The sequence below is a fragment of the Phocoena phocoena genome, chromosome 2, assembly GCF_963924675.1.
Source record: "Phocoena phocoena chromosome 2, mPhoPho1.1, whole genome shotgun sequence".
NCBI classification, from domain to species: domain Eukaryota; kingdom Metazoa; phylum Chordata; class Mammalia; order Artiodactyla; family Phocoenidae; genus Phocoena; species Phocoena phocoena.
The window spans coordinates 109,900,922-109,917,675 of NC_089220.1; the positions used below are offsets into that span (position 1 = coordinate 109,900,922).

At 37.1% G+C, this 16,754-nt stretch overlaps 1 protein-coding gene across 5 annotated transcripts in view; it reads left to right on the forward strand.

Moving 5' to 3' along the window:
- IQCH (IQ motif containing H) overlaps positions 1-16,754 on the forward strand; it is a 212,359-nt gene that overhangs the window by 56,114 nt on the left and 139,491 nt on the right. For 4 of the 5 annotated variants that reach the window (XM_065871350.1, XM_065871351.1, XM_065871352.1 and 1 more), the window contains exon 1: positions 16,359-16,476. In XM_065871350.1, coding sequence (XP_065727422.1) covers positions 16,359-16,476 — 118 coding nt within the window. Of the gene's footprint in view, positions 1-9,980; positions 10,102-16,347; positions 16,477-16,754 lie in introns of those variants that run through there. The other variant, XM_065871349.1, reaches the window with a different exon arrangement.

Genomic DNA, 16,754 nt, shown 5'->3' on the forward strand with positions numbered 1-16,754 from the left:
CTTTCTTTTGCTCACTCCAATCTGCTGTCAAGCCTATCCAACAAGCTTTTCATTTCAGACATTTTACTTTTCAGTTCTAAAATTTCCCTTTAGTTCTTTTTTTATAGTTTTCATTTTTCAACCAAGATTTTCCATCTGTTAATTCATTATGATAATATTTTTCTTTAAGGTTTTTAAAATGTGTAATAACAGCTTTAAAGTCTTTATCTGCTAATTCTACTCTCTGGATTATCTTGATATCTTTCTTTTTTTAAAAACTAATTTATTAAGGCATGATTGACATACAAAATCTGTACACATTTAGTGTATACAACTTGATGAGTGTGGTGAAACCATCACCACAATCTGTGCAGTAAACTGGTTCATCACCTCCAGGGTCTGTTTCTACTGATGACTATTTCTCTTGTGTGGATATTTTCCTATTTCTTAGCATAGATAGTAACTTTTTACCGTTGAGGACATTATAAATAATGTGTTGCATAGACTCTGAATTCTGTCACCATGCTCTAGAATGTGTTAATTCTTGTTCAAGCAGGCAATTAATTTGGCGAGACTCAAATTCCAAACTCTGCCCTTGGTGGGTAGCAGCTGGAATCTCTGCTCAGTTTTTTTCAAATTGTTAACTGTTGCATCTTTGCTGGGCTTCTTAGAATCTCTTCCATATATGTGTAGCTCAAAGGTCAGCCAAGGATTTGCATGCTATTTATTTGCAAATTATGGATCCCTGCCTTGCAACGTCCTCCTTTCTGGGATTCCCCTTCATTTTCAGCCTTTATGACAGCCCTAAACTTCATCCTCTTACTTCCTTAGCCAGTAAGACTGTGCCTTTCTTCCTAAATTATAGCCACTTTGCATCTCATGGACTGAGAAGTACTTTCGGACCAAAGTCACACACACATAAATCTCAACTGTTACAGTTCCCTTCTTTCAACATCAACTCCCTTCTAGCTTCTGCCTGTTTTCAATTTATCTCAGTACCTTCAAATAGTTGGTTTTTAAAAAAATATTTTATCCAGAATTTATGATTGTTATCTTCAGGAGGATTAGTCTGTAATAAGCTACTCTATCATTATCACAGTTGTAACTAGGTCACTTTTTAGTCTTGCCATTGTATAATACTATCTTTATCAAAATGAAAAATATTTGCTATTAATATGGTTATGTTAATTGCTACTTTCCAATAAGTCTTAAGTGGTTATATTTTTTTAAACTTTTATGGCTCTATTTCTTCTTCAGATGAGAAAATAAGACAGAATTAAATGAGTTCTGGATTATGTAATGCCACCAGGGTACTATACAAATACTTAAAATATATGTTGTAAATGTAATAAGCAAAGTACGAAGAAAAGCTAGAGGAACTCAGAGGAGGAAGAGATCAGAGGTAATTTCCTAGAGGACGTTACCTTTAAGCCAATTGTTAAAAGGTGACAGGAATTTAGCAGCCAGAGTTGAGAAAAAGAGAGAGAGAGAATATTCCAGAAGGAACATCATAAGCAATGCAAAAAAAAGTGGGAGGTTGGAGGCTCAAGTCTTAATGGTTATAGCTATAAATATAATTTATAACTCAAAATCAATACTTAAAAGTCCATAGTGTGAACATACTGCTATATATAAAAATATGGGTAAACCTCACACCAATTTTAAAAGAAAAAAGTCAGACACAAAAGAATACATACTGTAATAATCCATTTATGTAAAGTTCACAAACAGAAAAATAATAGCTGATAACAGAATTCAGAATAGTGGTTACCTTTGGGTTATGGTAGTGACTGGGAGGAGCAAGAGAGGGGCCCCTGGGGTGCTTGTAATGCTGTACCTCCTGTTCTGGAGGCTGGTGACCCACAGCGTCCACTTTGTAAAAATTTATCAGTTGATGACCTTATGATTTGTGCCTTAAAAAAAAACTTATACTACAATAAAATGTTTATATGAAACAAAAATAAAACCCAGTTTCTGGTATGAAAAAAAGTTTATGGTGTGTATCTCCATATACTAACACATTAATTCCTCACAATGGCCTTATGGAAGGTCAGTGATGATGAATTTTATGTTAAATTGAATTATATAAACTTGAAATACCATGATGTAAAATAATTCTTGCTTTATACACAAAGTTTGAAATAATTCAAATGCCCCCAAATTTAAAAAACAATAAAATTTCATTTTCTTTCAAAGCTGGATCAATCTGAGTGAATTTAAGATATATTTAAGCTTAAGTTTCCACAGGAAGGCACCACTTGAGTAAACAAAAATATCCTGTGTTATTTAGAATATGAGTTTAGCAAGTGTAACACATAACAGTAGATTAGGGGCTTCCCTGATGGCGCAGTGGTTGGGAGTCTGCCTGCCAGTGCAGGGGACATGGGTTTGAGCTCTGGTCTGGGAACATCCCACATGCCCTGGAGCAACTAAGCCCGTGCACCACAACTACTGAGCCCGCATGCCACAACTACTGAAGCCTGCATGCCTAGAGCCTGTGCTCCACAACAAGAGAAGCCACTGCAATGAGAAGGCCGCGCACCGCAATGAAGAGTAGCCCCCGCTCGCTGCAACCAGAGAAAGTCCGTGCGCAGCAACAAAGACCCAACGCAGCCATAAATAAATAAATAAATAAATTTATATTAAAAAACCCCAGTAGATTAAATGTGACAATAATTAATGTTTTCTCACGTCACAGTTTGAGCAGAGCAGTTTATGGCTGACATGGCAGCTCTACAATGCCAGGTACCCACACACTTACCATTTTACTGCTCTGTCCTCCTGAACAGGCCATTTTCTATCTTGTGATCTAAGATGGCTGCTACACTCCCACCATCTTGTCTGTATTCCAACTGGTAGAATCACTACAATTCCTATACTGCTGGCCAGAACTTGTCACAAAGACACAGGAAGCTACCATAGGGCCTGGGAAATGTAGTTTCTGGCTAAGTAGCACACTGAAGGTCCACCAGCAGTCTTTGCCATATCTACCATTCTTTGTCTAGCTGTCTGGAATTATGTGGTTTACAATTATGAAATGCCTCCAGGAACAAATCCTTTACATAAAACTCAGCTGCCCTGTAGATAAGAATATCCCTATTTTACAGAAGATAGAACTGAGACTCAGAGAAGATAAATGACTTACGCCCCTCCCACCCCCACCCCTACATTGCTAATTAAATGGCAGAGCTGGGACTCAAATCCAGTGCTCCAAGCTCAGGGTTCTTGCTTTTCTGCTACAGAAGCCTCTCCAGCCTCCAAGAATACTGGTAATCCTTAGTCTGAGAGAAAGTGAGACTCCTAATGAATCTAAGTTAAATGGCACTTGGAAAGGAGTGAGATAGGACACGGAGTGGTAGAGCTTTACTATGAGGATGTAGTGAAGCTGATGACCTGAGCTGTGTTTTGCTCTAAAGTTTCAAGAACTCAGAAAGCAAGAAAATACAGTAAAAGGCACTGGGCCATGAAACAGTGACATGCATTTTAGTTGTGCTTCTGAACTAAAAGGCGGATTAGACATGTGCTCCAGCCGTTTTCCCTTTCTGAGTTTTAGTTTCCCCATCCAACAGATGAGGAGGAGTGCTGGGACAGGGTTGCTGAATACGGCCGTGAAGGTTGTGCACAGTTTCTTAAATTCACCGAGCAGGAGATTCTGGAGCAGAGTTAGAGGGTCCAGCACAGCTCCAAGCCTAACCCCTCCCCGGTCCTTAGAAATACTACTGGTAAATTCTCAAAATATTGGGATTCTCAGAAATACTACAAAATATGGAGAGAAGACAATCAAGCAGGCATTCTTATCTTTTTTCTCTTCTGACAAGGGAACTTGGAAGAAACAAGTGAAATTAAAGTAAATAATGTGTCTGATTCTTCCTGAAAGAAGTGACTACTTCAGGATCCCACCAAAATGTTCCAAAGCCCTGGGGGTGGGGGTAGGGAGGGATGGTTTCATCCTCGATTGGGTAGAGCAAACCCTGATACGATATGTTCATCAGAATCTCAGGAGACGGAGGGGCGTCTACATATTTTAACAAAAACCGCGTATGTCCTAAAACAGAGGCTTCTCCCACCTATGCCCTCAGGTCACAGAAAGGTGGAGAAAATCCACAATACCCAGTTTTCAGATGTTGGGAGAGAAAACACATTGGTACCAGACAATGGGGGAGGAGATACTGTATCAGAGCAAGTAGAATGTCTGTACATAGCTGCCCAAGTATGTGCAAGGGGAAAAGAAATGACACAGTCACTAATGATCTATTACATACATGTCAGTATTTCACAAAAGAAAAAGAGCTGAGGAGGGAGGGAGAATCCTGAGCTGCAAAAGACAAAGCCTAATCTAGGAAAAAACATAACTCAAGGAACAGAAGGAATTTTCTCACAATTTCTTCACATTATAGCACAGCTTGATAGGAGCATAAATTAAGTAAAACTAGAGCTCAACCATGAGATGATAAAATAGCAGAGTGAGACAAAAAGGGAGGTTGCAGACATAAGGAAATAAACTGAATACCAAAATACTTTATGGAACTAATAAGTAAACTATAAATAGAAAGAACAGATACTGCTGAATACGGAAATATTGACATGGAGAAAAGACTGTAAGCACGGTAAATGCAGAGGAAAAAATAAAGGAGATTAATTAGAAGTTAACAGATATGCATATTAGTTTGTTACCAGCTAAGCTGCTGTAACAAAGAAATCCAAAAATATAATGCCTTAAATAAATTAGTTTCTTCTCACTCACAAAAGAGTCCACAGGTAAGAAGTCCAAGTCTGGCAGGATCTCCTCCAGGAGGTCATCCAAAATATGGTTCCTTCTATCTTGATGCTCCATCACCTCCTCATTCCTGTGGTTATAGGACAGTCTCATTTCAATGGTTGAAGCTGGCTCCTTTACACACCCATGTTTCAGTCTGTAGGAAGGATAAAAATAGTCCAGGGCAAGCACTCTAAGGAGATGCCACAGAGGTTATACTTCTGCCACACTTCTGCCACATCTTATTGGCTTCATGTCCCCATTTAGCCACAGGGGACACTGGGAAATGTGGTCTTTAACTGGATAGCCATGTGCTCAGCTAAAACTCAGGGTTCTATTCTAAAAGGAACCAGGAGAGAACGAATAGTTAGGAACCACACTATGAAAGATAAAGATGAGCCAACATTTAAGGACACTTGATGTCCCTCACAGAGAGAACCCAGCAAATGAAAGAGAAGATGTATCTAATGCTGTAATTTAAGAGCACATTCCAGGAGTGAAGAAAGAACTGAATCTGCAGGTGGAAAGAAAACTTTGAATCCCAGGAAATTTTGATTTAGAATATTTAACATAAAGGTATTTCCTAGTTAAACACTTGAACTTGAAAGACAGAGAATGCTTCAGACATCCAGGCAGAAAGAAAAATCACCTACAAGGGGTAAAAAATCAGGCTGGCATCCAATTTCATTATATTCATTGTGGAAGACAATGGTATAGTCTACAGAGTTTTAAGAAAGGATGGCCCCGGGTGTAATTCAAGTATAAAGGCTCAGGGAAGTAAAATACCCACGAACACTTGTTGGAAAGAACTGCTTGATAACCAAAGCCAGGCAATTTAATAATCCACCAAAATAAAGAACTCAAGCATAAAGAAGCCCTGACAGAAGGACTGTTGATGAGCACTGGATCCATTCACATGTAGAACTAATACCAAACAATCATAGCAATGAAGGTTTCAAAACAGAATGTGAATATTATAAATCTGGACAATGTAAAAATAATATAATACAAAATTGGGAGGTGAGGCAGAGGAGATGGGAGTAGCAAGGAAGTTCTAATGTTCGCCATCTTTTGAAGCTGGGATATGTTATCCAAAATAAAAACATGTGGTGAAAAAAAACCTAAATGTTTTTCATAATTGCCTTTATTTAACAATGGAGCAGGAGTCCACAAATCACTGCCTGAGGGTGAACCACCTGTTTTTGTAAGTAAAGTTTCATTGGAACACAGCTTCACCCATTTGTTTCCATATTGTTTATGCTACTTTCCAGCTATAAAAATAGACTAAGACAGCTTAAAATTTTTACTCTCTGGCCCTTTAAGAAAAAATTTGCCAACCCATGCAGAGGAATCTTTTTTAATTCACAGGAATCTTGTGGTAAAGAAATATTTATTTGAGGCTTAATGATTTGTTGGGTTTATTTTATTTTTTATTTTTTTGATGTGGTTTTAAAGTCTTTATTGAATTTTTTACAATATTGCTTCTGTTTTGGTTTTTTGGCCACAAGGCATGTGGGATCTTAGCTCCCGACCAGGGATCGGACCCGCACCCCCTGTATTGGAAGGCGAAGTCTAAACCACGGGACCGCCAAGGGAAGTCCCAATTTGCTGGATTTAATTCAGCCTTTTCCCTTCGTATTAAATTCATGTCAAATTAAGTTTAACAATATAAGTCCTACTTTTATAAAACAATAGATCAATCACTCCAAAGATGTCAGGGATAGTGAATCACCTAATGATATTTGGTATGGTTTCTTAAACTTTCATCTCTGTGTTTTTCTGCATTATTTGGAATCTTTATAATGAGCATATATCATTATTACCAGAATAATAAAATAGAATGATTTTTCTATTTGAAAACACTGGAAGCAAATATACCAAGATATTCACAATAATTAATTCTGGCTGACAGGAATATGATTGCTGTTTTCTTCTTTAAGCTTTTATATATTTTTTAAATATTGAAGAAATTTTAAGCTATTATAGAGGATTTTGGCATAAAGTGATAAAGTTCTGAATTATAGTTTTGGAAACAGCAATAAGTACCAGATATGAGGGACATTGCTCTGTTTAGAATATGATTCTTTCATTAGTAGTATACAAACCAAAAAGCATGATTCAACATAAAATATAAAGCATGAGATAAAAGAGAATCCAGGGGACTTCCCTGGTGGTGCAGTGGTTAAGAATCCGCCTGCCAGTGCAGGGGACACGGGTTTGAGCCCCGGTCCAGGAAGATCCCACATGCCGCGGAGCAACTAAGCCCGTGCGACACAACTACTGAGCTTACGCTCTGAGCCTGTGAGCCACAACTACTGAGCCCACATGCCACAACTACTGAAGCCCACGTGCCTAGAGCCCATGCTCCGCAACAAGAGAAGCCACCGCAATGAGAAGCCTGAGCAGCGCAACCAAGAGTAGCCCCTGCTCGCCGCAACTAGAGAAAGCCCTTGCGTAGCAACGAAGACCCAACGCGGCCAAAAATTAATTAATTAATTATTTTTTTAAAAAAAGAGAGAGAGAGAGAGAGAGAGAAGCCAGAAGCAGATGATACTCGACTTCTGTTAGGCAATCAGCATATTCATAATGCCGGTTTCTTTAATTTGCATTAATCTAAACCTACCTTTCCAGTCTCATCCCCCACCTTATCCTCCTGATACACACAACATACTCCAGCCACACAGAGCCCTTCATCTTCAATGAGATCTTCATGCATTTGTATGCTATTTTGCTTTGCCGCCACCATTCTTTCTACCTACAATTGCATCCTCTTCTCTATGGGATATAATTCAGTGCTTCTTTTAAGACATAATTTAAGTATCACTGACTGCAATACATCTCAACCTTGGCTGCACAGCAGAATCACCTAGGGAGCTTTATAAAAATACCGAGGCCCAGGCCCCAGCACAGCTATTCTGATTTAATTGCCCTGGGTTAGGACCCAGGCAGCAGTATTTTTAAAAAGCTCCCTGAGTGATGCTAATATACAGCCAGGGTTGAGAGTCATTGCAAAGCCTTCTGCGATACCAGCAGGCGGTTAATTACTACCTCTTCTGCACTCTCATAGCTCTTAGATTTTCCATTGCTCATGAAATTTAATGCTTATTGTATTAAAGTTAGTGTTATATAGTAAATGCTCAGTAAACGCTGAAGGTTGTTACCGCCCTTCTTCCAACCAAGCATATGCAGAAATGTAAACTCACCAGGAAGTCACCCCTCCATGCCCCCTACACACACACACACACACACACACACACACACACACACACACACACACACACACAAACCCCTCACTGCCTTTTCAGCACAGCCCTAGACCTTGGGTCTGGCTTTTACATTGTTGAGATTTATGCAATGTAAAGAATTAAAGAAACCAGTGTTATGAATGTGCTGACTGCCTGAGAGAATCCGAACATCATCTGCCTTCCACTCTCATCTCTGTGTCACACTTTACATTGTGTTTGATGTCAGATCCTGCTACTTTAGCTTTCAAGAGCAGGTTGTCAGGTGTACTTTGTCAAAGGCTTTCAGAAAATCCAGATAAATGATGCTGTAAGCCCCGAAACTGCCAAAACTATATTTTACACCTTCACAGTACTTGACAATTTTATTTAAGTGGAATCTTTCTTCCTTCGATTTACCTTTGCCTCCCTGACCCTGAGATCAATCAGATAACTGGAGACCCTTCCATTTTTGATACTGAGTGTCCTCAGCTATGCCTGCGCCATGTCTGGAGCACAGTACACTGGGTGATTATCTCAGCCTCCCTGGTTAGGAGGAGCTCCTGGAAACTACTCCTCTCTGGAGGTGAGGTGGGGAAAGGAGAGCTGAGGATGAGGAAAGGAGACCAAGGTGCATCAGCAAGACAGAAGTTCCATAATCACACAATGCGCATACACACTCTCATCAAGGCAAGACCCAGAGCACTGACCTTTCCTCTTCCCACTCACCTGGAAGGAAACCGATTGCATTAACAGTCTGCTCTTTCCTGTTAAAAATCCTATTTGTAAAAAAAAAAAAAAAAAAAAAAAAATCCTATTTGTAGTCATTTTAAACTGTCCTCACCAAACATCGCCAAAGGTTTTGGTGTCCATAGGATGGTAGTTGCTTATAGTTTCCCTTAAGCACCACATCCTGGCAGTGTGGCCCTAAAATAACTTTGTTCACAGACATTTCTCAGCCAGTAGATATTTATTTTGCAAAGTGATTTTCTCCCCAGAGTCTTGATGAAACTTTCCCTTTCTTTTTCCTTAAGGTCATCATGACCTTGATGAACAATAAGACGTACTACAACTGAGTCCAATGGCAAGTTTCACTAATGCAGAATCAGATCAATCTTCAAATTGAATAATCTTTGCATATCTAGTACTCTACGTGACCTGAGACAAATCTACTAAGCTTTCTGACTTGGTTCTTTATTAGTTAAATAGCAAACCGTTACCTAGTTCCCTTGGAAGTTGTACAAATTAATTAATGTTTGGAAAACAACTGGAAAATTTAAAACAGTCTATAAATACCAAACAGTTGCATCTTCCTTGCTGAGAGGGCCCAGGTAATTCATAACCTCCTATAATAAAGGTAAAATAATGTGCTTGGGCTCTACAATTAAATGTGGTTTATTTGCAATACATATAATCTTCGAAACCTAGAAACCATTTAATAGAAACAATTCATATTTCATAACTATAATAAAAGCATGTAATGACGTTAGGAAAAGTAATATCTACTGTAAGTGATCTAGACATCGTGTCTTTAACCATTTCTAAGATCTCCAAGAGTATGCTCAGAGTTTATCCTTAACCTGTTAATGTTGACTGATATATTTATCTTTACATTCTCCCAGTTTTTCTTTATCCTCAAAACTCTAATATGTATTTCCTAGAAAATTTGCCTGTATAAAACTTTGCTGTATTCAAAGCCTCCTGTCAAGATTTAGCACTTTTATATTTTAGTCATTAAAATTGAACAAAATCTTAATAGTTCCTTTATTAACTACTATACTGACTTTGCATATTGGAAATCACAACATGTTAATTGGATTTAATTAACTATTTTAAATTACACAAACTCCTTACAGTAGACAATAGCACAGGGTACTCATTAGCAATAAAACTGGAGCTGATATTGCTACTTTATTAAAACTTAATGAAACTATTCATAATCTTATTTATTTTTTACAAGAAGAAAACTGTGCTCATTTTGAAAGCAAAAAATGTCTGCTGAAAACAAATTTTTGATCATTTAGGTGAAGGCTCAGAAGTTAATAAAAGGGTCCACCATATCCAACCTCACGGTTCTGCCAGCTTCTCATCGCACGAATCCCTATTTCACCCCTGTGCCAGTCTTACAAGTGGATGCCAATAAAGGTTAGTGATTCAATAACCATTTTATATGTTTAGGAACATAGCAAAAGAGCACTGAGGTGGGACTGGGGGCCTGAGTTTGAATTTGGATTCAGCCACTAATTCTCCAAGATGACTTCAGACAAGTCAAGTCCTCACTGTAGCCTGAGTTTCCTTCTCTGTAAATCAGAAGGTTGGACTAGAGTCCCTTCCCACCTCTAAAATCCATGATTCTACAGATTTACTATTGATTTAGATGTTGATGTTATTACACATTAAAATTATTATTTTGTTTAAGTGATATTATTGTAATTTTTCAAGCTTCTGAGCTGATAGTTTCTGATGCTTTTCCGATAGAATTTAAAAACTTATTTCAATATACTATTATACAAAAATATGAAGCCAGAATTTATGCAATTAGCATTTAAACTATGCATGTCTTAGTCGAAATACCAGAGTTTGTGAAACCAGTAGATTTCTTGTTTTGTAAGCAAAAGGTCATGTCATCTTTATCTCAGTATCCCCAGTGCTTAGAACCATATCTAGCATTTTGTAGATACTAAATTGTTGGTTGAATGAATAAGCAAATGAAAGAGTAAGCAAATGACTAAGGACTGAGTGTCACAAGTGTAACCCTCTTTACTTCTCCCTGATACTTAATTGGCTGACATGTTAAAGAATTCTTTTTTTTTTTTTTTTGGTTGCACCAGGTCTTAGTTATGGCAGGTGGGCTCCTTAGTTGCAGCTCCAGGGCTCCTTAGTTGTGGCATGTAAACTCTTAGTTGCAGCATGCACATGGATCTAGTTCCCTGACCAGGGATCAAACCCAGGCCCCCTGCATTGGGAGTGTGGAGTCTTATCCACTGCACCACCAGGGAAGTCCCCCTAAAGAATTAAGTGGATCACCTTTTGTACCTCAAATATGAGCAAGTGAGATGATCTTTAATTATTTCTATCTCACTTTCTAACTGTTGTCTGGAGTATTTTGGATCTCAAGTTGGTTCCCCAGGGTTCTTCTGGTACCTGAAGATTTAAAGTCCCCCATCTTGTATCTCCTGTATCCTCTATCTGCTGACCCAGTCAGTGGTGGGGTACGGCAAAACTCAAGACAACCCTGCATCATTATAAGTCTCTTAATTGATTAAATTTCCTGCAACTGTAACAATTACTTTCCTAGTTACAAATCATTGTTGTTTAGAAATCTTTGTGACACATGCTTTTAGTTGGTTTACATAATGTTTACTCCCTGGGAAAACTTCAGCAGAGTTTCTACTTCTTGCTTTAGAAACACTTACATTCTTCCTGGGTCAAATTAAGATGAATAAAATAATGAATGAATCAATCAATCAATCTATCTATCTATACTTGCTTTAGCGATAGACACAATAAACAATTGCTGCAAAACAAAGGTAAATCTAGAGCCATGGCAACCTGGTCCAGAAAAACATCGTATTTTCATCCCTCAATTATCTGCCAGAGAACACATGGCCTACCATAATATTTGTAATTAATTAACCAATTAATCAACACATTTATTGAGTACTTGCCATATGTCTGGTACTGTGCAAGGTAATATGAACACCAGGAAAGCACAAGCCACACAAATGTAGATAGAATGTCCAGACTTTTACATGTCCTGATGCTGTGATCTGTCATTTAAGTCACCCCAGATCTACACAAGTCCAGCATGTGGTGAAAGATGAACAACATCCAGAAGAGAGAATAGTTTTGGAAAATGCAGGGCAAACTTCTCTACTTCTTTTTGAATTATCTTGCTAAATCCAAAGAAGAAAGCTTCCCCAACCCCTCCACAATGCTTAAGAATATAAGTCTCATAATAAAAATTTTCCGTTTAGGCTCTGTGTGACAGTGGGCAAGTTGCTCTCTGATCTTAGAATAAACTCTAAACTCTATAAACAAGGCATGCCTGACCTGGCCTCCCTTCCATTCTCATCTCATTCCGCTTTCTCTGTGCTCCAGCCACAGGGGACTTCTCTCTCTTCCTTATCAGGCCAAGCACTTTTTCACATCAGGCCTTCACAAGTGCTTTTACCTCTGCCTGTAAAAGTCATTTCCTCAAGCATCTGTCTTTTTCCTTTATAGATGATCACAGTTTGTAATTATATATTTATTTGTGAATTTATTTAATGTCTTCTCCACCACTAAAGGTTCCATGAGGTCTGTCTGGTTCACCATTGAATTCTCACTCTCCAGAATATTTCCTGAGTGGGGATATTATAACAGGCACTTAAATATTGGTTGAATGACTGACACAATGAATGAATTTCTAATTCCTAATCTAGTCAACAGGAAAGTGAGACAGTTTTGAAAATTAAATGAGACAAAGATGTTAAGGGATGATTTTCAAAAACAGGTAAAATCCTGACTCTCTTACAAATGAACACGTGTCAAAGATTTTATTTACTTAACTCATCAGTTAAAGGAGAGAATTTGTAAGCTGTCACAACTGGTCTGAAGGAGAATCCAAAGAACATATCTTTGTAGATCAGGAAAATTGAAATAAATTTGCAAATAGATGGAAAATTGACATTTCTATGGAAAGAAGGAATGTCCCTTCACCAGACAGAATTTTTTTTCATGTCTATAGATATGAATTATTTGCATTATTATCAGTTTTTTCCCCATAAGTTAACCTTAATCTCTACAGAATTGTAACATAGCCTAGTCAAAGACTAGGTTCAGATAATTCCTGAATGCATTCCATTGAAAAGGTATCCAGTAATCTCTTTTGCTTATTCTAAAACATAAAAAAAAATTTCCTATAATCTTCCCCCATTTTTGATACAAAATGATCTAAAAAAATTATTCACAAAATAAGGCTGGTCTCATTAGGTTTGGCCTGATAATTTACATAGGTGCAGCAAGAATGTTAATCACCACATAGGCCATCTTAAGTTTGCTCTGTTGGAAGTTTTCATAAGGAATCTCAGATTGAAGTTTTTAAATGCTCTATTACTTGTTATACTGAGGTTAGAAAATCAAGCCCAAGAAACTCTGTCCACCATATTTCAACTACAGAACCTATAAATTTGGGTACATTCCTCTCCTCTAGAGATGCTCCAAATATCCTAAGGTTCTTGGACCTGTTGGGAAATGACATTCCTTTCCACCTGTAAGGATGGAAATTCTGTAAGCCATGTATCAGGCCAGTTTTTCTGGGAGGGCTTTGGAAGCATTTGGTTCCATAAAGTCAAACTTAGTTCTTTAAATGTAACTTATTATACCTCACTAATAACAACATTCTTAAATTTGAAATTCCAGGCAAGTTCTTGGTTGCATAAGCAGTTTTTTCAATTATATCTTAATAAAAGAAGAAAAGATTCTTATTGAAACTATGCAAATAACCCATATTGCCATGAAAAGTAAGGAGGCTCAGTCAGAGTTTCTGAATTCGGGACGTGAGAGGGAGCTCATCTAAAGTAGTAGAAGTTCAATTTCCTTATTTTCTGGGAATTTTAGGAATATTCAATTCCTGTAAGTGCTCATTTCTCTCTGTAAGTCAATCAGAACACAGCTCCTTTAATTTGAGACTTTACAATCTAATTTATTAATACCATCTGGAGACAGGAAAACATTCTACACTCACAATGAGAAATAAAGGCCTTTCTGAATTACAGATACATAGACATACAGATACAGAGAGAGTTTATAGCTTCAATCCTACAATTTCAGCCACAAACGAAAAATAAACACAGAAACACAAAAATGTAATGGTCCAGAGAGCAAAAACTTAGTCTCCTTCCTTGTGGGTATGAAATTCCTAGTTGAATTGAGCTCAAAATACACACATAGACAAACAGAAGTCTACACACCATATTCTCGTCTCTCACTCGATAGGGAATAGATCTCTGTAAGATCCATTTACAAAACTCACCAAATTCTCAGTCGTAGCCACCAACAAGGACTAACGTATCAGCCATTAATATGGAGTAATATCAAAATTAGAGAAACAAGAGTCAGCAAAGTTCTATTGCCACTTTGAATTCACCTATGGGTGCCAAGAAAATAAGTGCCTGGCTTGGTTCCCTGTGATATGTACCTTTTCTGGCAATTTCAGGTGAATCTTTTGCTCATCTTGGTGGGATCTCCAAAATTGTTAAAGGATATATATTTTTGAAAGTAAAACCATGACTCTTATACAACTATAAAATGAACACATCAAAGATTCTGTTTAACTCATTAATTAAATGAGGGAACCAGTAAAATGTTACAATTGATTCAAAGAAGAATTCAAACAGCAGACAAATTTACAAACCAAAAATTTGGAAATAAATTTACAAATGCATGCAGAACTGAATTTTGGGGGGTGGGGAAAGTACTGTCCCTCCATGTGACAAAATTTATTTGCATATGTATAAACAAGAATTATTTGCACTGCTCTTGGTTTTCTATAAACTAACCTTAATCTCTACAGAATTGTAAAAGAGATTAATCAAAAACAAAGGTGATTATAGGGTCAGATAATCTCCAGAGTTTCCAGCCTTCTGATGAAAAGATAACCAGTAATCTCTTTTGCTTATTCCAAAATCATAACTTTTTCCTTATTCCAAAATCATAACTTTTTCCTTTTAATGGTAAATGCACACGTGTGTTTGTCTAAAATTAAGTGAATTGCTTCACCTAGTACTAAAGCAAGGGTTAAAATCATGCTCATATTCTTTGGGATTCTCAGAGAATGAAACTCATTCTAGTAATGAAAATACACTGAATTAGCAGCAGCTCTGTTTTCCACATCTGCAAAGTAGGCACAGTTCTTGGACATGGGATATGATATTTATAGGTGGAAAATATTTGTGAGGACAAAGAATTGGTCTTTATATTTTAAAGTAGTTAAATTCTGGTGTTACAACAATTAAAACCTGGAGTACTAATTTTGAAAAGGGCTTGAAGAGTTGTACTTGGGATCAGTAGTTCTTAAGTTTTAACAGTGCAAAAGATTGACCTGGAGTGCTTATTTAAAATGTAGATTACTGGCCCCAATTCTAGTGATTCTCAAACTTCAATGCACATAAATATCTCCTGGAGGCTTCCATAATGCAGATTCCCAGGGGCCTCAGAAATTTGGACAGGTCTGGGATGGGGCCCGGGAATCTCCATTTTTAATAATAAATTCTTGCCCCAGATAATCCTGCAGTAAGTAAACTGAAGACTTCTCTTTGGAATCATTGTTTTAGAATCATTTACCATCATTGTTTTGGAATCATTGTTCTTAGCGAAGTCTTCTTCAGCTCTCCCATCCCTCAGCGATCATTCTTCTGAATTCCTATAACCCTAGACTTTAATTTCCTGAATGTGACATAATATAGTCCTTAGAGATAATAAAGCAAATGAAAACAATATTTATCCCTCTTAGGATGTGTGCCAACTTCTTCAACCTAGTCCAGCTTAGGACACAGTTTTTTACTTGGATTTCATTGAGAGCCAGAGTTTTTATTTTTCTTCCTATTAGCTGAGAGCAACAAGAAGCTGAAGCCCTATCACATGTCTATGTCAAGTACTCCCTGAGTTTCTGGGTTTCTGGCTTCAATACCATAGATCCACTTTAATGTGAGTTTGGCCCCTCACATCAGGTTTTGCTCAATTATTCATTTACTCATTGATTTATTCATTTTTTAAAAACAATGTCTCCTGTCCTTAAAAAACCTTGGCACCAGTCATATTGACACAGTATGAGTTCTAGGAATTGTAAATTAGTCACATTAATACTAACCATGTTGCCCAGTAACACTAAAACAACCTACTTGGGCATTCACATCATCTGGTAATATGAGAAATGTCTAAAAATAACTCTTTTTTAAAAATAAAATATGACTCGTAACAACAGGAGCATGATTTCAAGCACACAGATTTTCTTTCTTTCAGAACCAAAGATCTCCTTAGTTATTGACTGTGTACCTGATTTCTCTGAATTTTAAAAAGAATACCAATATTATCAATAATTGAAAATGCCATTAAGTATAAAGAAGTTTCTGTTTGCATTGGAATTATATTTCTACCTTAAAATGAAATTATCACAGTACAAGTTTATTTCATAATACCATTATTAGAAATGCCATTTTTTCTTGGGTTAGATTAGGCTTAAATGAACAGTACTATGGCTATTTTTTTCTTGCAAATGATTAAGGCACTAAATGTAGTCTCACAAATAAACTAATGAATAGAGTAAGTGACACTTGTGAAATTTATAGAGTTCAGATTTTGTGGAAATGCTTGAAGTTAAACTCATATTCTTCTAACCTTCCTTTTTAGGTATTTTAAGTATGAGAGAACAAGGATTGATTCCACCAACAGCAAGAATTACCTTTCAGAATCCACCCATTACACCCAGAGCGGCTCCTCTGCATAGTTTTGGTGAAGCACGTAAGATTTTGACTACCGGTAAGACAGTCCTACCTGTATGTTAGTTGGGGATACACAGAAATTACCAAAATCTTTTATCTTCAATAATAGGACAGGAGGAAACTTGTAATGAATCTGAGTTTCACTTTACTGAATAAAGTAACTTTAGTCTCTTTATGAAATACCTACTCAGGGCCTGTGTTCTCTATGTGTTAGAAAGTTGGTATTTTCAAGGGATTTGCAGCTTGGTTGGGAAAATAAGACAAATATAATAAAAACAAATAACAATACAAAGTATTATAGACTGAAAACCAAAT